General features: G+C 39.1%; 1 protein-coding gene and 1 long non-coding RNA gene across 2 annotated transcripts in view; one reads left to right on the top strand and one right to left on the bottom strand.

Moving 5' to 3' along the window:
* Nucleotides 1–2,992: 2,992 nt before the first annotated feature.
* LOC118809642 lies at nt 2,993–6,395 on the bottom strand. Its single transcript, XR_005007379.1, has 3 exons — nt 6,356–6,395; nt 3,864–4,383; nt 2,993–3,135 (listed from the first exon to the last, which is right to left on the bottom strand). It is a non-coding gene; the product is annotated as an uncharacterized LOC118809642 (long non-coding RNA).
* A 3,498-nt stretch (nt 6,396–9,893) lies between these two features.
* The window catches only part of LOC118811965 (UDP-glucuronosyltransferase-like), a 69,754-nt gene continuing 60,026 nt past the window's right edge, over nt 9,894–19,621 (top strand). The window contains exon 1 of the mRNA XM_036576628.1: nt 9,894–10,751. Within this exon, the coding sequence (XP_036432521.1) occupies nt 9,909–10,751 (843 nt within the window). The 5' untranslated portion in view covers nt 9,894–9,908. The remainder of the gene's footprint in view (nt 10,752–19,621) is intronic.

The following is a 19,621-nucleotide window of genomic DNA, read 5'->3' as shown; positions in this document are numbered from 1 at the left end:
AGGGTTCTTTGAGTGTTCATGGTTCTTTATAGAACCATTTTCTTTACTAAGGAAGCCTTGAAGAACCATCATTTTTAATGTGTAGGTATTTATATGTTTGAGTATTTGTACGCATGTTTGTATTGTGTATGCGTGTGTGTGTGTGTGTGTATGTGTGTGTGCGCGCCCCAGAGAGCACAGACAGGAACAGCAGCCCACCGGGGGTCTCCCTTTAGAGGATAAGAGAGAGGTGAGGACGGTCTCTCTGGATTAAGGCAGTGGTAAAGTTGGTCCCGTAAGCGTGAATTCTGTTCCCCGAGGTGCTGATACTGACTTCAGCACCCAAAGACGCAATCTGCGCTTTCTGGAGTGTATCTTTCACACACACACACACACACACACACACACACACACACACACACACACACACACACACGTCCGTCTCACGCCAAACCCTGCAGTTAAAGAGCCCATACAGTGGAGAACGCATTGATTTTTATGCCTTTTCTACTTGGAGGACTTGTAGTATGTAAACACTGTTAAAGTTCCAAACGTGCCGTTCACTTCCGGAACATATCATCACTGTCCAAAGAAAAACAAGTATCCCCAAAATAGTAACTTTACAGGAGAGGGCAAAAACACTGACCTTTCAATGTAAGTCAATGTAAAGAGGTTTTATTCCCAGTGATTTTAGAGCATTTCTATTGGTCCATTCATCATGAAATTCTCACACAACATGAAGGACGGCTGGTGTTTTGAAATGATGTAAAAAAAAATAAAAATCAACAAAAATGGAGATACATGGTTTTCTTTGGACAGTGACGATATATGTGAACTACACTGTGGCCACTGTTTGTGTGACATCATACAAACCAGTGTATTTGCATATGTTCAGCCTATTCAGCTTACATCAGTTTAGCTCCACCTATTCTGATTGAAGTTATAAGGTGTGTTTCAGCCTGGACTGCTTCTTGAATGAGGTGCAGCCAATCAGAAGAGAGCTCATTCACATATGCTAGTCTTAAAGGGGAACTCCACCAAATTTCCTGTGTAATTAAATGGTTGAGATGTAAACAGAGTTATTCAGAGTGGTCTACTGTGAAATGCTCAATTCTACTCACTTTAAAATGACAGTTTTTCAAATTCTTTAGTAAAGTAAATGGTTCTATATAGAACCATGAACACTCAAAGAACCCTTTGCATGATGAAAGGGTTCTTCAGATTATTTTTCAGAAGAAGAATGTGTATAGAATTCCATGTAGAAAATGTTTCTATATAGCACCAAAAAATGGGTTCTTTTATTATTACAAGCTTGTCATCATAACAATGGAAGAACCTTTTTGGTGCTATATTGAACCCTTTTCAAAAAGGTTCCATACAGAACCATACACAATACATTCTCCATAAATCTCAAGAGCCCTTTCACCATGCAAAGAACCATTCAATCAGGCAAATGGTTCTTTGAGTGTTCATGGTTCTACCAAGTGTGTAGAAAAACTTAGAGAATTGTTCACAGTGGTGGTGATAGGAACCAGACGCCCACCTCTAAAAGCTCCCTCAGAGAAAGTTACTAGAAGATTTTGGCCTTAAACTCCATTCATGGTGGAGGGATACATCATATGCAGGGTGCTGTGAGGCAAAATAGTCCCCAATCACTATTTTTCCATCATCATCATTCCATATAAACTCAGAAGACTCGTGTAGGTTCACTGGTGGTTCTGGATAGTAAATAAAATGTCTATATCTGTGTTGTAGTCATGGCGACCCCTGGTTCCTATCACCACCACTGTAAAGAACCATTTCACACCAAACCGCTCTGAATCACTCTGATTACATCTCACACACTGAATTATGCAGATAATGAATTCCCATTAAAAGAACAGTAGCAAAAACAGCCTGTTTAATTCTAAGGGAAAATGAGAGGTTGTGTATTATGAATAAAATGAATTATGGCTAAAACCACACAAACGTCATAAGAGGACCTCAGGAGAGGAAATGAAACAAAAGAAGTGCCAATATTGAATATCGCTGCTGTCGGAAGAAAAACTTGTATCTTCATTTTTGTTGTTTTTTAGTTTTTGATAAAATTTGAAAATACCCGTCGTCCTTTACATTGTTTGTAAATTTCCGGCCCAAAATGACTTAGAAAAAAGTCTGGTTCCATTGACTTACATTAAAATTAAAGTATGATTTTTCCTTCTCCTGTAAAGTTACCATTTTGGAGATATGAGGTTTTGTTCCGACAGCAGTGATATGTTCTCTAATGCACAGTGTGACTTGGTATTTTAATGTAATTTAATTTGAAAATTGAAAATAGATTTTTGACTGAAAATTGATTTTTGATTGAAAATCAAAAATAATTCCCTCATATTTAGCCGGGCATTGCAATATTAAACACATTATAAAATGTACATTAATTTGAACTGACTGCTCCATCACTCGCTTTACTACACGGATTTCATCTCATTTACAACATTACACTGATCTAAAATGTCCTTTTTTAAAAAGTGTGCTGCTCTTTTCCTGAAATGTAAATGAGAGAAAGGGGTTCCGCTGCCTCTGTCACTGTTAAACGACCATGATATGCTTCATTTAGACGCAATTAAGAAATTTAATTGCATTCTGCATGTTCATTTAAACCATGGCATTGTCCTCGCTACTCAGCCCAATGAAATCAAGGTCTTTCAACTGGACTGAAACAGAGGATACTCCACGACTGTCCGTATAATTACACGCCTGTTATCATTTGTGGAGTGCGCGGCTTGAAATTTTCCCAGAATTTCAGCAAAATCAGACGCCTTACATCTCGACACGTCTGAAAACAGCCTTTAATAGCCCTAAAAAGCAGAAAAAGGGAAAAAGACGCACCCAGACGAGGCTTTAAAGACAATAAATCCGCAGCATGTCAGTCTCTTTCATTGCGAACAGCCCACAACTGCGTCCACATCCCTGGGATTCAATATAAACGAGTGTTTTTCCATCATATAAAAGTGAAAAAAGCGCACTCACCTTGTGCAAACAGAGCAGAATTAAGAAAGTCTGAAGTTTTCTCATCTTGGACGCTGGATTTTTCCCTCTGATCTCTTAAATAAGGCGGATGAAGCTGAAATCCAGATGTTTTGCAGGAGCATCAGTGCACACCATCGCTGTAACGACCTGCATTGAAGGGGAAAAACATGTAAACATAAACACAACGCATATAATTATAAAGCTAATCAGAATAATTATATTTCGCAATTAGTCATCAAATCAGATTGTGACATTATGTGCCATTCAGCCTTGAAAAAGCCATCAAGGTTCCTGGAATCCAAGGTTCTTGACTTGGACGTACGGTTCTAGGAAAGAAAACCTCTTAATTGGGATGTGGAGGTTCTTTAAACTTTTTAAAAGGTTTTTAAAACTCATGCATCTCATTATCCACTGGAGGAAATAAAAGAACTTGAGAACTGTGAACACTTGAAGAACCATTTGAATGGTTCTTTGCATGGTGAAATCGTTCTATGATGGAAAAACCAGTTAGAGAACGAATTTCAAAAATGGCTCTAAAAGGGTTGTTACAATAACGTTTTTAGCATTATGCAGAACCAGTTTTTGCTGCTTGAATTAAACACTCTTAAATGCACCAGCACCTTAAATACACCGTCAAAAAATCATGCACGCGCACATGTCACCTGATACCTGTCAATCAAAGCGTTTATCATTTATCTTAGCATAAATAATGAGAACGAGGCTGAAGTTAGTTGGCTTCTTTGAGGAATTCGCGGTTCCACCTTAAATGGCTGTACCATTTAAGGTGGAACGGGAAAATTCCAAATCAGAAGCTGGCGAATAGGAATCTAACTAAAGATAGATAAAAGATGAGTCCAAAACGAAGTCCAACTCACCTTCCTCGCCGTGAAACATCACTGAGAAGTTAGAAAGAGGGAAGCAGGGGGCTTTTATGGCAGCCCGAGCGGAGTCCCACTGGTGCGGTGCTGGAGGTGGCGAGTGAAGAGCCGGGTTCAGCGCGATGGGACATGAGCTTTAAAGTGGAAAACGCCGCTTCAGAGGCTTTTACATGCTGCCGCTGCCTCCCCTGCTGTCCTTGGCTCAGGAGACGGATGAAGGATCACTCGGAAGCTCCTACATAGTTACAGGGTCTGGAGGTCCTTCTGCTCTGGTCCCACCAGCCTGCTGGAGTGATGATGGAAGCGCAAGGCTGCTGTTCAGACTTTAGCGCCTGCCTGGAGCTCTGGAGCTCAGACACGCGTCAACTTTTAACCCGTTAGCAGCCTCGCTCTGACATGACGCGGACATGGACCGTCCTGCAGAGGTTTGGCCAAACCAAAGTGATTCCCAAGGGTGCATCCCCAGCACCAACCAGCTGATGTCCTTGATTGGCTGGTGGGGTTGGCTTGGGCACTACTGGGTTGGACCAGAAGACCATTCAGACTTCACTTTGGTTATGCTGGTTTATATGAAGTCATTATAGGTGATTTATGGTCATTTGAGGCACAATGAAGAGCACAGTGGGCTGGAAAATGTGCAAATGATTAAGGGATGTGGCTCGTTAATGCAAATAGGGCATTTATAGTTTGGTTTGTTTGTTTGTTTGTTTGTTTGTTGCTATTTGAGGCTTTAAAGGTGATTCATAAAGTTAACTTGAGCATTAAAGAGCCAAAAAGACCATACAGTCTTCCAACACACGGAACACACTGTGAACCACGTTAACAAATGTGTCAATAGCGCCCCCCTGTGACTAAATCCAAGACCACACCTGAATATCTTTCCTATTATTTGCTTTATTTTGCTGTGTGTATATATATATATATATATATATATATATATATATATATATATATATATATATATATATATAGTTAACGTGGTAATAAGCCATTAAAGTGGTTTAATAGAAACGTGCTATAATGGAAAATTCTAATAAAGATGATATTAATCAGAATATAGCACTGAAATATTTTATATAAACACTTTAAAATTATGGTTCTTGAAGGGTGCTTTAGTGAAGAAAATTTCAAAGAACCATTTTCATGATTAAAGGTGTTTTGCATCTTAAACAGGTTCTTCAGATTGATGGAGAATGTGCTGTGTATGGTTCTAAAAAGGGTTCTTTACAGCACCAAAAAGGGTTCCTCTGTTATTACATGTCAAGCTTGTAACAATAGACGAACACTTGTGGGTGCTATATAGAACCATTTTCAAAAAGATTCTATATAGAACCATATGCAGCACATTCTCCATTAATCTGAAGAACAATGTCACCATGTAAAGAACCATTTAATCATGCAAAGGGTTCTTTGAATGTTTATGGTTCTATATATAGAATCATTTTGTTTTCTAAAGAACCCTTAAAGAACCACTTTTTCTCTTCAAGTGTTCTTTAGAAAATGGAATGGTTCTATTTAGAACCATGAGTTCTATATAGAACAATTTGCATATGTAAATGGTCCTTTGTATAGTCAAATGGTTCTTCAGATGGTGAACATGTTATGTATAGAATTATATAGAACCAAAAAGGGTTCTGTTGTTGTTACAATATCAAGCTTGTATACAATAGAAGAACCCTTTTTGGTTCTATGTAGAGCCCCACTTTCTCTGTAGCTTTTAATGAGTTTTTGATCTCCGGTTTTGGAAACTCTTGTTTTCCCAGTTTTACTTTGACTTTCTCCTTTCTTACACTGTTAGTAATAAAGGTTCTGTTCAGGTACATTTTTCACTCATCAAGGTACAAACAGTGTAAATGTTCCCTCAAAGCTCCAACAGTGGTTTTAAGGTCTGATTGTGAACCTTAAAACAGTTTCTCCAGGTGAAAAGTTCGTATTTGTACCTTTTCATAACCGAATGTTTTAAACAGAACAGTAAAATAAAAGCCTGGAGACGAGACGGGGTGTGTGGAGTCAGTACAGCTTAGAACATATCATTTCAGTGGATTATGGTTCAGTTATGTTCCCTGACTAAAGGTACTGAGATGGAGCCTTGAGGGAACCACCCCAGTGATAGTTTAGTACCTTTATGTCTGAGAATGTATGCAAGTGAATTATCTTCTATCTAACTATTTAACAATATTAAAAATTAATAACTCGGAAGTTCAGTAAATCAAGGCAGGTCTCTGACTTTTGCACAGCACTGCAATATATATCGATATAGCAGCGTCACCATTTTATTTACCTTATTAAAAAAATATTCTTGCATTTTAAGGTGAAAAGACAGGAATGAGAACTCTGGGTGCATAAAAGCATGTAATGACATAATCAAACAGTGAGGCGCTGTGATACATCATTAATAGTGAATGGAGTAGTGGAATCAATAGAGATGCTAAAATCACTACATATAAGATGTGTCAATTACTTAATTCTGTGAGAAATAATGAACTTACGTTATGTCTGACTTGTTGGGCACCTTCTGATCCGAGTCTGAGTATTATCAGGGCATACGAGCACTCTCAAAGCCAAGTAAGCATGACCATGCACTTGTTATCAGCTATCAGCAGAAACTGTCAATCAAACTGTCCTCCAAAGAGCGAGCTTTTGTCAACAAGCTTGTCAGTTTCTAGATAAAACGCTTTCATGCCAAATCAGTACTTTACGAAATGCTTTTATACCTGCAGGTGAACAAAAAGCACTTTGGAGAAAAAAAGTGCAACACTGAACAAATTAGAGCAAAAACTCAGACAGAACCTTTTCATTAATCCAAATGCAGCCTTTTCAGATTAGATACACTATAGTTGTCCAAATGTATCCATACAGTCTTACTGATGAGTGATTTCAGCTAGTTTAAAGTTCACTCATTGGGCAGTTGCGCTCATAGAGCCTGTATAAACTCCATAGAAAAGCACTAAAGCAGCTGCACATGAGCAGCTGGTCACTATGCCCAACGTGGGCTAGAGGGGTCTAAAGGCCCCCCCAGCATTGGGCTGTGGAGCAGTGGAACTGTGTTCTCTGGAATGATGGAGCTCCATCATTGGGATGAGTTGGAGATCCAGAACTGACCATCCAACATCAGTACCTGACCTCACTAATGCTCAATCAAATCCTCACAGCAAAGTTCATTGTAGAGACTCATTGCAGTGGTGGTAATAGGAACCGGGGTCACCATGACTACAACACAAATATAGTCATTTTATTTACTATCTAAAACCACCAGAATGTTGATGATACATTGCATAGTCAACTAATAAAAGCGATTAATAAATCCACTAGTTGGCGCTAGGGGCAGCAGGACAGTGTCTGGCACAGCAGTGAACAGGCAGGAGGAGAGAACAGGAATCAGTTTTTCTGCTGAAGACAAATAAAAAGTGCTTTATTGGTGAGGAAACACTGCACAAGATGAAACTAGTTCCACTTTAAGGTGCGTAAAACTGCACTTAAATACAGGCTCGTAAGCCAGAGCTGGTGGGTTTTGGGAACCACTATCTCCGACAGGAAAGGGCTGTTTGAGTGCCACTGATAGCAAGTGGATAGTGGACCACTGTTGGCCTCCTGAATGCAAGGCTGGTGGTCCACTAGCATTTTGCTCAGCGTTTTCCAGGCAGCCCACCAGTGTTTAAGCAATTTACTGATTTTTCCTTCATTTCTTTCTTTAGTTACACTTGGTAAATTAGTTTAGTAGATCATTTTAATCCAGCACAGTGTCAGCAACAACATTTCTATAAAAATATTTTATATCAGGCCTCGTCATTATTTTTTTCACTCAGTTGTTTGTAGTGTTTGTCTCAGTTCATTTTCCAAAATAAAAGTCTCATTTAAAAGTGCATTTAAAATCTGTTTGAGGAGATTAAAAACTAGTTAGAGCTTGTATACCGGACAGTAATCTGGGTGGACCAGCAGTGGAAAACAGTCGGCAGGGAGCCAACATTATCGAGCCAGTGGACCGATGTATGCTTGCTATCTGGGATAGAACGCTTAGCACAATGTGAGCAACAAAAACAAACATCTACTAAATAAAATGGAGCATCAAACACATGAGGATATTTTGTTTACTCGCTACCTACAGCTTTAAACACAATTCAGGAACAACTTAAAAAGAAACGCTGGTTCAGAAACTTGGCCTGTATCTGGCTCTGAAAGGCTCATTGGTGAGTGGACAGTAGTAGACCTCTTGCTACTAGCATTTACCTTAATACACAAGTTCCTCCCCATCCAACTGATGCACAGAATCTGCTTACTGAATATGTACAAAAAAATGGTGAAAAATGGTAAATCTCATTCTATATGTAAAACCTGTGTATGTGAGGTTTACATGCAAAACTGTGTGTACGCATTGTTGACAAATGAAACTCCAGTGACCTGATTTATAAAAGCATGTATGGCTTTGGTCTTAAATGCCCACATTTAAGTATCAATGTACAGTGTGTGTTTTTATAAATTGATCTTAAGAAACACTTTAGAATGAAGGGTGTTTTCTAAAAGAGGCCCCAGGAGACGCTTATAGGTCACGCTTATTTTATAATAATTCAGATCAGACTAAGAATTTTAGTGTCACAATGGAAAGAAATAAATACCATCGTAATACATATGATATTATGATTCCTATTAATGATTAAGCAGGCTTTTGTTTTTGGTCCCTCCTTTTTTTCACAATCAGCTCCACAGCCTAGCAATGCTTTAACAACCTCCTGGGATACTATAGCAGTGACCTACCAACACCTTTGCAACCACCTGGGATACCATAGCAATGGCCTAGCAATACCATAGCAACCATCTGGGATACTATAGACATGGCCTGACAAAGTCATAGCAACCATCTGGGTGGGATAGCACAACAACAACCTAGCAGCACCTTAGCAACCACCTGGGATACCATAGCAATGGCCTAGCAACACCATAGCCACCATCTGGGTAGGATAGCACAGCAACAACCTAGCAGCATCTTAGCAACCACCTGGGATACCATAGCAATGGCCTACCAACATCTTAGCAACCACCTGGGATACCATAGCAATAGCCTACCAGCACCTTAGCAACCACCTGGGATACCATAGCAATGGCCTAGCAACACCATAACAACCATCTGGGATACCACAGAAATGGCCTAGCAACATCAAAGCAACCACTTGGGATACCATAGCAATGGCCTACTAAAACCTTAGCAACCATCTGGGATACCATAGATAGCACAGCAACAATCTAGCAGCACCTTAGCAACCACCTGGGATGCCATAGTAAAAGCCTACCAACATCTTAGCAACCACCTGGGATGCCATAGTAAAAGCCTAGCAACATCTTAGCAACCACCTGGGATGCCATAGTAAAAGCCTAGCAACACTTCAGCAACTACCATGCAAAACCCTGAAAACAAGGTGGAATAGCTTAGCAACTTCAAAGCCAAACTGCCCTGATTTGGTACATAAACCCAGTCAACAATGTTCTGCACCTGCTTTAAGTTTTGGAGCACGGTTAGCTGGATTTGTCAAGATAACTTAAAATGTATTTGTTTTGTGTTTAAATATTAACATATAAAGCAGGAGGCATTAATATGTTGGGTGTAACTGTTGGTGTACTTTGTGTACACAGTTCTGTGTTTGAATTGCTGTCTGTAAGCTTTAACCTCCCCAACTTGTCAGACCAAATTAGCTCTCCTTATGTAAGCCAGCATGAACTCCAACTCTGTGTAGTTGAGCCTATTTTGTAGAATTAAGTTCTAGGAATTCTTCAAAAATTAAAAGTCTCTTTAAATGGAAGAGAAATGCATTTTAAAGCAGAGATTTGTTCTATTTTTATTAAAAAAAAAAAACCAAAAAAAAAAAACCCTGAAGTTCAGTTGAGCCCAGTCAAAGTCAATTGAACTGCTGTAAACATTAGCTCTCTTGGTAGCTCCACCCCATCACATGCACCAGCTCCCCTTTGAAATAACACCCTTTTCTCACAATGGAAGGAAGCCAGATAATTTCCCCCTTTCACCACTGAGAACAAGACAGTGCATTGTTCAGGATGGCTGGCGTGCAGGTGTTGCTGAGTTTGCTCTGCTTGAGTTCAGCCCAGGCTGGGAAGCTCTTAGTGGTTCCAATGGATGGCAGTCACTGGATTGGGATGAAGCCTGTGGTTCAGGAACTGGGAAAAAGGGGGCACCAGGTGGTGGTCGTCATTCCAGAAGTCAGTATGACACTTGGGTCTTCAGAGCGTACCACCACTATCACCTATCCTGTACCTTTCACTGAAGAGGAGATGTATGAGGACTTTAAAGCTGGCATGGCTAAAATCATCAGCCAAAACCTTGTTACTGATCTGGACAAGCTCCGGAATTTCATCCTGCTTCTGGATATAATCAGTGAAGTTTCGGTTAGGAACTCTGAGAGTCTGCTCTTCAACAAAACACTCATGCAGAAACTGAAAGACTGGGAATTTGACGCTGTTCTCACTGATCCCTTTGAGCCAACAGGAGCCATTATTGCTGAATACTTTTCCATCCCGTCCATTTTCATACAAGTTAACCTTGCCTGTGGTGTGGACTTCCCAGCCACCCAGTGTCCAAGTCCACCTTCCTACATTCCACAACGTTATACGTTTTATACCGACCAGATGAGTCTCTGGCAGAGGACGGTGAACTTGATGAGGAACTTTCTGCAGCCGATGGCCTGTAGATACCTGTATAGCAGAGCAGACGAGATTGCCTCACGATTTCTTCAGAGAGAAACGTCCATGGTGGAGATCATGAGCCGTGCAACTATATGGTTAATGCGCTCCGACTTTGCCTTTGAGTTTCCTCGACCGGTGATGCCAAACATGGTAATGATTGGAGGAATTTCTGCTGCTAAACCCAAACCTTTGCCACAGGTAAGCCTTAGAAATGACACCAATGATTCCTTTTTGTAGCTGTGTTCCTTGGTGCACGACACTCTTCAGCTTTTTCTGCGCTCTTCAGGTTGGAGCAGTGTTTGGTCTCTGAAAACTAGCCAAACAAACCAAAAGTGATGACTTACTAAAGATTTTACAGTGAGATGTGGTGGGATGGTTAGTAAAAGCCTGGACGTCAGTGCAGAATTTCATTAGTTGAAAAGTGAAGATTTGTTAACTAGAAGGCATCATTCAAATCATAAATTGCTACAACCCAGTTGATTAATGGATTTTTACACATGGTGATGAATTACTGTCGTTCCCAGGAAACCATAAATAGCACAGGTGCATCCCTTAATCTGAACACTCATTAAAAATTTGAAGATTTATAAACATGTGCAGTTGTAAATGCCCTCATTGCCTCCAGGTTTCTGAACTCTGCCCCTTCTGTTCGCAACCAAGGATGCTTTCTAACTTGCTGAACAGGGAATAGACCACTGTAGTTGTTGTCATTCTGTAGTCCTCGTTATGCCCATATTAGGAACTCCGGGTCTGAGCTCCATTTCTCAATGGCCAGAATGAATAAGGTTTTTGAAAAATCGCCTCTATCTTACCCTGTGTTAAATAAAAATGTTCAGAACCCGATACGCTTTGTCTGTAGATCTTTTCAAATCAAGCTAAAAGGAAAGATCTATCGGGTTTCAGTGAGCATCAGGTGAAGAACAGAGAACTGCAGGGAAACCTGCTTCTTTTGTTGTGACTTCTTTTCATCTGCCCTCAGTCTGAACATGTAAATGTACACAGACAAAACCCGCTTAAGGAGGCTGCCAGTCTAATGACGTCAATTCAATGTGCAGTAGCTTTAGCTCACATGTAACAATATCCTTTTTTTAACAACTTCGTAATTCAGAGGATCCAGTGATATTTGGGAGAAAAATGTTCACAGGACAAAACGTATCGGGTTCTGAACATTTTTATTTAACACAGGGGGCGCTAGAGGAGATTTTTCGAAAACCCTACTCATTCTGGTCATTGAGAAATGGAGCTCAGACCCGGAGTTCCTAATACATGGTGCCGACTACAAAATGACGACACGACTGCAGTGGTCTATACAACAGAAACAATCAGCTCCTGCAGTGACATTAAAGATTAAAAAAATAAACTAGCAAAATCTTCAAATCTTCAGATTATGCTAGTGATAGCTAATGACTTAGCTCAAGACACCAAAGAATGGGTTAGATTCTGCTGATAAGGTTATATGTAATTCAACTTTCACTTATTTACTTTATTTACCTTTTCTTTCCCTCACAATCCTGAACAGTAACGATAATAAATCTAATTTCTTCTATTACCACTAAACTTTATAAACTGTCTCTGAAGCACTTTGAATTGCCATAAGTATGAAAACTGCCCTATAAATAAAGTTGTTGTTGTTGTTGTTGTTTTCATTATTATTATCATTATTATTATTATATAGTATCATAAAATAGTTTTTGTGCTTTAATGTGGAATGGAAAATTCAATAAGAAGCTGCTGGTGAAAAAAGTCCATTTCAGTTTCAGACAATCATCATCATTTTGCTGTCTTTTCTGCTAACGTTGTTCAGCTCAGTCATTTTGGTTTCTGTTGTTGTCTAAATTCTAACCAAACTGTTTTTAGTTTGCTGAGCTAGTTTTGGTGCTAAGCTAGTTTTTATTTCAATCCCTTGTGCCCATTGATCCCAAAAACTTTTTTCAAATATGATTTTTTATTTAGTTTACAAGTACTTTGAAAATCTTTGTAACGCTGCACTCAGGGGCATCACTAGCCCCCTAAATATTTTTAGCCCCGCTTGCTGAATAAATAAACATTACTTAGTCTGAATCATCGTTTTGTGTATTTTTATTTGTATATATGCCTGTAGATAGGTTTTTCTGTATATATTCTTCTTTTTATATTGTATCACCCTTATTATTATGTGCTGTGTGACTGATACTGGCTGCTAAATTTCGGGATCAATAAAGTATCTATCTATCTATCTATCTATCTATCTATCTATCTATCTATCTATCTATCTATCTATCTAATTGCCTGCCTATCTATCTATCTATCTATCTATCTATCTATCTATCTATCTATCTATCTATCTATCTATCTAATTGCCTGCCTATCTATCTATCTATCTATCTATCTATCTATCTATCTATCTATCTATCTATCTAATTGCCTGCCTATCTATCTATCTATCTATCTATCTATCTATCTATCTATCTAATTGCCTGCCTATCTATCTATCTATCTATCTATCTATCTATCTATCTATCTATCTATCTATCTAATTGCCTGCCTGTCTATCTATCTATCTATCTATCTATCTATCTATCTATCTATCTATCTATCTATCTATCTAATTGCCTGCCTGTCTGTCTATCTATCTATCTATCTATCTATCTATCTATCTATCTATCTATCTATCTATCTATCTATCTAATTGCCTGCCTATCTATCTATCTATCTATCTATCTATCTATCTATCTATCTATCTATCATTTCTTTTTTTTATTCACAACTTACTGTAATAGCAGGGCTCGTCCAATCATTTCAGACCTCATACGCTGTAAGCCAATCATATCCGACCTCATATGCTGTAAGCCAATCATTATCAGCCCTGGGGGACGGTCTCTGTTTATGCACCGCAAAGTTACCGTGGCCGAGCTGAAGGCGGGATTTTGGTTAAAATCTCACTAAAATAAACATCAGACCTCCTTCAGAATGTTTAATATACAGAGTGAAGCAGTTAAGCAGAGCTAACATCCACTACAATATGGATCTGTGGTCAGTATAGCTGCATATCTGGTTTTACTTGGTTGTTTGTTTACTGTAGCGTTAGCTAGCTAGCTAGTTAGCTGTGGGTTTAAGTGAGGTAAAGAAAGGAGGCTAGGCTAACACTGACTTAGCTAGCCTAGCTGACAAACCAAGGATAGAAATGACGTAGAGCTCTGTATATATTCTTTATTTTTAGGTTTCTCCTCAGTATTTGCCATATATATATATATATATATATATATATATATATATATATATATATATATATATATATATACACGTTAATATCAGTGTACAGGACGAGGCTGACGTTGCTTCCTTTTCGCCAAATTATTGTTCGAATTTTCCCGCTTGGAGGCGCCAGAACGTAACTGCCGCAGCATTTAAGGTGGAACGGAAAATTCTAGTTAACCAGAACCCGATTGAAGCCCGATCCCATTTCACCCCTCGCCTTTACCCATCCGTTTTCTGCATTGTCCTCCGAACGGAGGTTTTTCAGAGACTCCAAACAGAATGTTATGAGAAAAGGAGCAAGATGGCTGAACAAGAGACCAAAAACCCACAAATGTGAGAATTTTCTCCATTAAAAATTACAGTAACCACTGTTTTATCTTAGTTTAATGTCTTTTTAATGTATCATGGTCCTTTTCTTCGTAACCAGCATAAAATATCGCTAGTAGTGCTGATGTCTCGGTAGCTAGCTAGATAAATGTCCCGATCCACCTTAAACGGTGCTGCAGTTACACTCTGCGGCTAAACCGCGGCACCATTTAAGGTGGAACGAGGAAATTCGAACGATACGCTAGCGAATATCTGACTTCAGCTTCATATCACTGAAGAATTAGGGGTGGGTGATAATAAATAATTGCCCCCCTCTTTGAAGGCATATGATGCCCTAAATGTAACTAAAGCCCAGCAGTGAGGAGCTGAACTTTACCCTCCTCTGCTGTCACTGCAGACTGGCAGGGTCGCCTACAGAGCAGCGCTGGTAGCTGTTAATGAAGTGATGCTCTTTTTATTTGAGGGTCCCATTTCAGAGGGAAGATTTCAACCACTACCCTGTAACTCAGCTCCAAGAGCAAGGTGGCACTCAAAAACAAGAAGCAGAGGTGAAAATCAGAAATGGGATTGGGCCTTAAATTATGTGTGAAAAGGTCATCATAACAGTTTTTATCCCTCTATTTATCAACCTGTGTATGGAAATTACGAAGCAGCAGCTCCATCAAAGGCCAGTCAGATGAGAAGATTTTTACCAGTTTAAACAGAAATTGAATTGATTGATCATTATTTCCTTGGGTTCTTGTAAATCTGAGTTTAATAAAGTTAATGTATTATGGAACACAGGAAGAGAAGGAGTAAAAGAAGCAGAAGGAGACTGACAGGACTGAAGGAGCAGATCTGGTGGAGGTTAGTGATCAAGAAGAAAGTGAGGGAGAATTGTATAACCTGTCAGTTAAAATATAATATAATGTAATATATATAATAAAATATATTTGTCATAATGACCATAAAATTCTGTCGCCTAGCTTATTCAACATGCCTACAGAGCAAAATCACACTTTTTTCTGAGACTGAACTGAACTGTAATCTTTGAATAATATATTTTGGACCTTGCAGCTTAACTGAGAGAGAGGAGACAGCACTGCTTGACTTCAGTACCTTTTCTTGATCTGTGCCTGTGGTAAGTGGATGGATGTAGTGTTTGTTATACAAGCTCTTTACTGTGCCAATATGACCAAATAACCATTTCTTGATATAACCAACACAGCTGATGTACTTGACGTTTTCTGTCGGTTGCTGCTCTAAAAGTGCATTATAAACATTTTGGGACCATTAAAAAAAAGACCCCCATAGTACAGGCTTAACCTCCTATCTAGTGAGGCCTCTGGTTGCACTGCTCTTTGTGTATACCATTATATCAGCCATGGTTATCTGTGGACCATGGCTTTTGTATTTTGATGACCCATTTTTAGTTTCTTGGCAGAGGCTGACAGACGTTGATTTAAAGTGTCCTGGTATATCTTGGACTCTATGGTGCCATGTATCGTAACAAGGTTCCCAGGGCCTTTGATGGGCATCCTGTTCTTTTCAGTGTAGTCATCCTTCTTTTTACACCAAACCCATCTTGAAGGTTTGTGGCCAAAAAGCTCAATTTAGTTTATCTGATCGTAGAACACGGTTCCACTCAAAGTCCCAGTGGCGTTTAGCCCTCCAGGTGTTTGTTTGTGGTTAGATGACAAGAAAGCCTTTTTCCTGGCATGCTTTGACATGGAGGTGGCGTCTGATAGCAGTTTTAGAGGGTTGGTGTCCCAAAGATGCTACTGTTATCTGTAACTCTCCAACAGTGATCTTTGGGAATTTTTTTGCCTCTCTTACCTGCTCAGTGCGAGGGGGCAAAATAAACTTTAGCCCTCATCCAGGCAAGTTTGTCACAGTTCCAGTTGATTGGAGCTGTTTAATTATTGCCCTTACTGTAAATATGGGCATTTTCAGGCAGGTAGGTTTTTTTCATAGCCATCCTCTGAATTCGTAGGGGTGCTAATAATTGTAGCATATTTGGTTTTATTATTATTTTTAATCTTGCTGAGGGATTTCTTTTGTCTCAGAATAAATATACATCAATTAAATGTTGGAAGTTTCAAGTTTTTCAGTGTGAAATTAAAAGTAAAATTTCTTATAACTCTTTTCACTTATCTTTACCAGGGGTGCCAATAATTGTGGAAGGGACTGTATTCCATAAATTGCCTAGACACAAAGTATACAAATATTTGTTGTATTCTTGCTGCATCTTGGGTAGATCTTTCTTTCAAGAACTGTCCATAGCTGTCTTACTGAGGTTTCGACCCCAAAATCTTAATTTAGCGTAAAAGCAAAATGAATATTTTTAGATTAAGTTTCCATATTAAATAATGAGCTACTTAATACCAGTGATAATTGTTATGTATACTTTTGCACTATGTAATGAGTACCACCCCATAACACCTTATCAAAACCTGAATTATTTATATAGGATTCTGTTAAAATAGCTATACAATTGTGCTTAGCTGTGGTCTTAAACATTTCATCTTATTTTTGAATGCCCTTTATTCTGACGTATGACAAACAAATCTCAAGTCTTGAGTATAACAGCAGTACTGAGAACCATGAGTGATTTTTTGTAGGTGCTGTGCATGCTGGGGTTTCATCGTGTTCATTTTGATGCTTCATATGGTGGAGAAATGGAAGGAATTCCTTAAAGAAATTCTGTAGCAAACAAATGCTAATATCGCTTAACGAATTAAATTAAATACCCACCAGTTACTGTGATGCAAAAGTCTTCTAGATTCCATTTAATTGTTTAATAATAGAAATTCTCTTCGGTGTTCAGTGAGTCACTCTTTACCTTTATTCCAGCTCCCATTCTCTTCAGGAGACTCACTTTCAGTTCCTCAAAGAATCTGCAGACACACCTCCAAAGTTCAGTCTTAGAAGCTGGTTGATGATTTTCTGAAGTAATCAAACACATTCAGTGGTGTTGAGGTCTGGACTCTGGGGTGGTCAGTCCATCGTTCAGCTTCTTTGTTTGATGTGTCCGTCTCCTTTTCTCAGTGAGGTTCTTCTTGACAGCTATACATCCTTTCAGACCCATAGCGCTGAGTTGTCTTCTCACAGTGGAAGGATGGACAGAAACACCTGTGGATGTTTTCAGATCTGAAGCAGCTTGATTTTCTCCTCTCTCTCAGAGATGAAAGCTTTAAGTGCTGTTTATCTGATGGGGCAGTTTTGGTGTCTACCAGCTCTTCCAGGTGGTTGTTAGGAGTCAAAATTCCTCTGTAGCTTTTAATCAGTTTTTGAACTCCAGTTTTGGAAACTCCTGTTTTTCCAGTTTTACTTTGACTTTCTCCTTCTTTATGCAAGTGGATTATCTTATATCTGATCTCCTCAGAAACGTCTCCTCAATAATGTGTCACTTGGACATTAAATAAATGAAGAGTTGTCTCTGACTTCCTCACAATACTGTATTATGTATCAATTCACTGGAGTCACTATTTAGTTTATCTCATTAAAACAGTGTTGTCCTTGCATTTTAGAGCAAATAGTAGACAGAAATGAGAACTCTGGTTAAAAGCATGTCATGACAAGATCTATCCACAGGGAGGCACTGTGATAACTGTGTCTAATAGCATGTTAGAAACATAAATGCTTAAAATAGAGATGGCTTAATATTAAGTACAAGTCTAAATATACTCATTAATGTATTCCATTACAATACATGGAAAAACGTAATGTATTCAGAATACATTTACATTGCACTCCACAAATATTGGCACCCCTGGTAAACATGAGCAAAACAGGCTGTAAAAACATTCATTGCATTTCATTTTGATCTTTCATTCAAAATATTAACAACAGTCTTCTTTTTGGAAGTACAATGATTGAAAAAAAAAACCCTAAGTCTTATCAGGAAATGAATATTTTCCTAAAACTTGTATGTGCTACAATTATTGGCACCCCTTTAAAACTTTTGCAAAGATAACAGCTTTAATCTTTTCCTGTAAAGCTTAATGAGTCTGAAGAACACATTGCAAGTGATCTGAGCCCATTCCTCTATACAGAACCTCTCCAGATCCTTCAGATTCCGAGGTCCACCCTGTGGACTTTCCTCTTCAGCTCATGCCATAGGTTTTCTATGGGGTTTAGGTCAGGGAACTGGGGTGGCTATGGCAAAACCTTAATTCTGTGGCCAGTGAACCATTTTTGTGTTGACTTTGAGGTGTGTTTTGCATGATTGCCCTGGTGGAAGATCCAAACTATTACCCAGTTTGAGTTTCCTGGCTGAGGCAGTCAGCTTTTGATTTTATTTCTGCTGGTACTTGATGGAGTCTGTGATACCATGTATCCGAATAAACTATCCAGGGCCTCTGGAAGAAAAACAGCCCGACAGTGTCACAGATCCACCCCCATACTTCACAGTGAGGATGGGGTACTTTGCTGCATGGCTATCTTTGTGTCCACAAACTCACCTCTGCTGTTGCCAGAAACTTTTATTTTGGTCTCATCTGACCGTAGAACATGGTCCCACTGAAAGTTCCAAAGGCGTTTGTCAAACTGTAGACACTGTAGTGTGGTAGAGGCTTTCTTTTGGCAACCCCTCAAACAACTTATGGTTATATAGGTGGTTCTGACCCCAAGACCTGACTAATGTCTGCAGTTCCCTATCTGTGATCATCTGTGATCCTTGGAGATTCTTTGTTCACTTAAACCCTCCTCCTGACCATGCGTGAGGTCATTATAGACATACATAGACATGCGTCCTCTTGCCTGCAAATTATTAACACATTAAACTTCTGAATTATTGCCCTGGTAGTGGAAATTGGCATTTACAACTGTTTAGCTGTTTTCTTGTAGCCATTTCTTCATTTTTGCAGTTCAGCAACCTTTTGTCGCACATCATTGCTGTTTTTTCTGGTCTTTCTCACAGTGATGGATGACTGAGCGAATTTGGCTCGTGTTTCATCTCATATATTTTTCCCAGAGAGTAAGGAAGTCATGGCTGACTGTGATACTGGTAAGTCGTCTTGGAATGAGGACAGCGGGAGCAGGGAGGGGTGACATAGACTTTTCCTTTATTTTGACAAACTAACAAAGGGAATGAAAGCAACTCGGCTTATCAGCTCGGATAACTTGAATTCTTGGCTGGGACTTTTCAGTCTTCAGGTTTTCTTCCTCTGTGTCTTCACTAGTCTACTCTCTCTGTGGGCTTTTCTCCCAACTGAGAAGAAGTACAGCTATAAATAGGCTGGTAGAGAAGACACACAGATGAAGCGTATCAGCTAGTTAGTCCACTGGTTCGCCATGACTGGCTCTCCGTCTCACATGTGATTCTCGACCTCGCTTGTCAGTGTTTCTTTCTGTTCCTAATCACTCAGGTGAAAAATATGAATGGGAAGATACTTCAGTTAGCTTTCATTCTTAAAAATTTCTAGGGGTGCCAATAATTGTGGCACACAAAATTAAGAAAAGTATTTTTTTCATTACTAGATTTAAGTTAAGATTGTTTCATTGTTATACATTAAACAATACAT

Source organism: Colossoma macropomum, unplaced genomic scaffold (assembly GCF_904425465.1).
Source record: "Colossoma macropomum unplaced genomic scaffold, Colossoma_macropomum, whole genome shotgun sequence".
In the NCBI taxonomy this organism is placed as follows: domain Eukaryota; kingdom Metazoa; phylum Chordata; class Actinopteri; order Characiformes; family Serrasalmidae; genus Colossoma; species Colossoma macropomum.
This window is presented reverse-complemented; position numbering and strand designations above follow the sequence as displayed.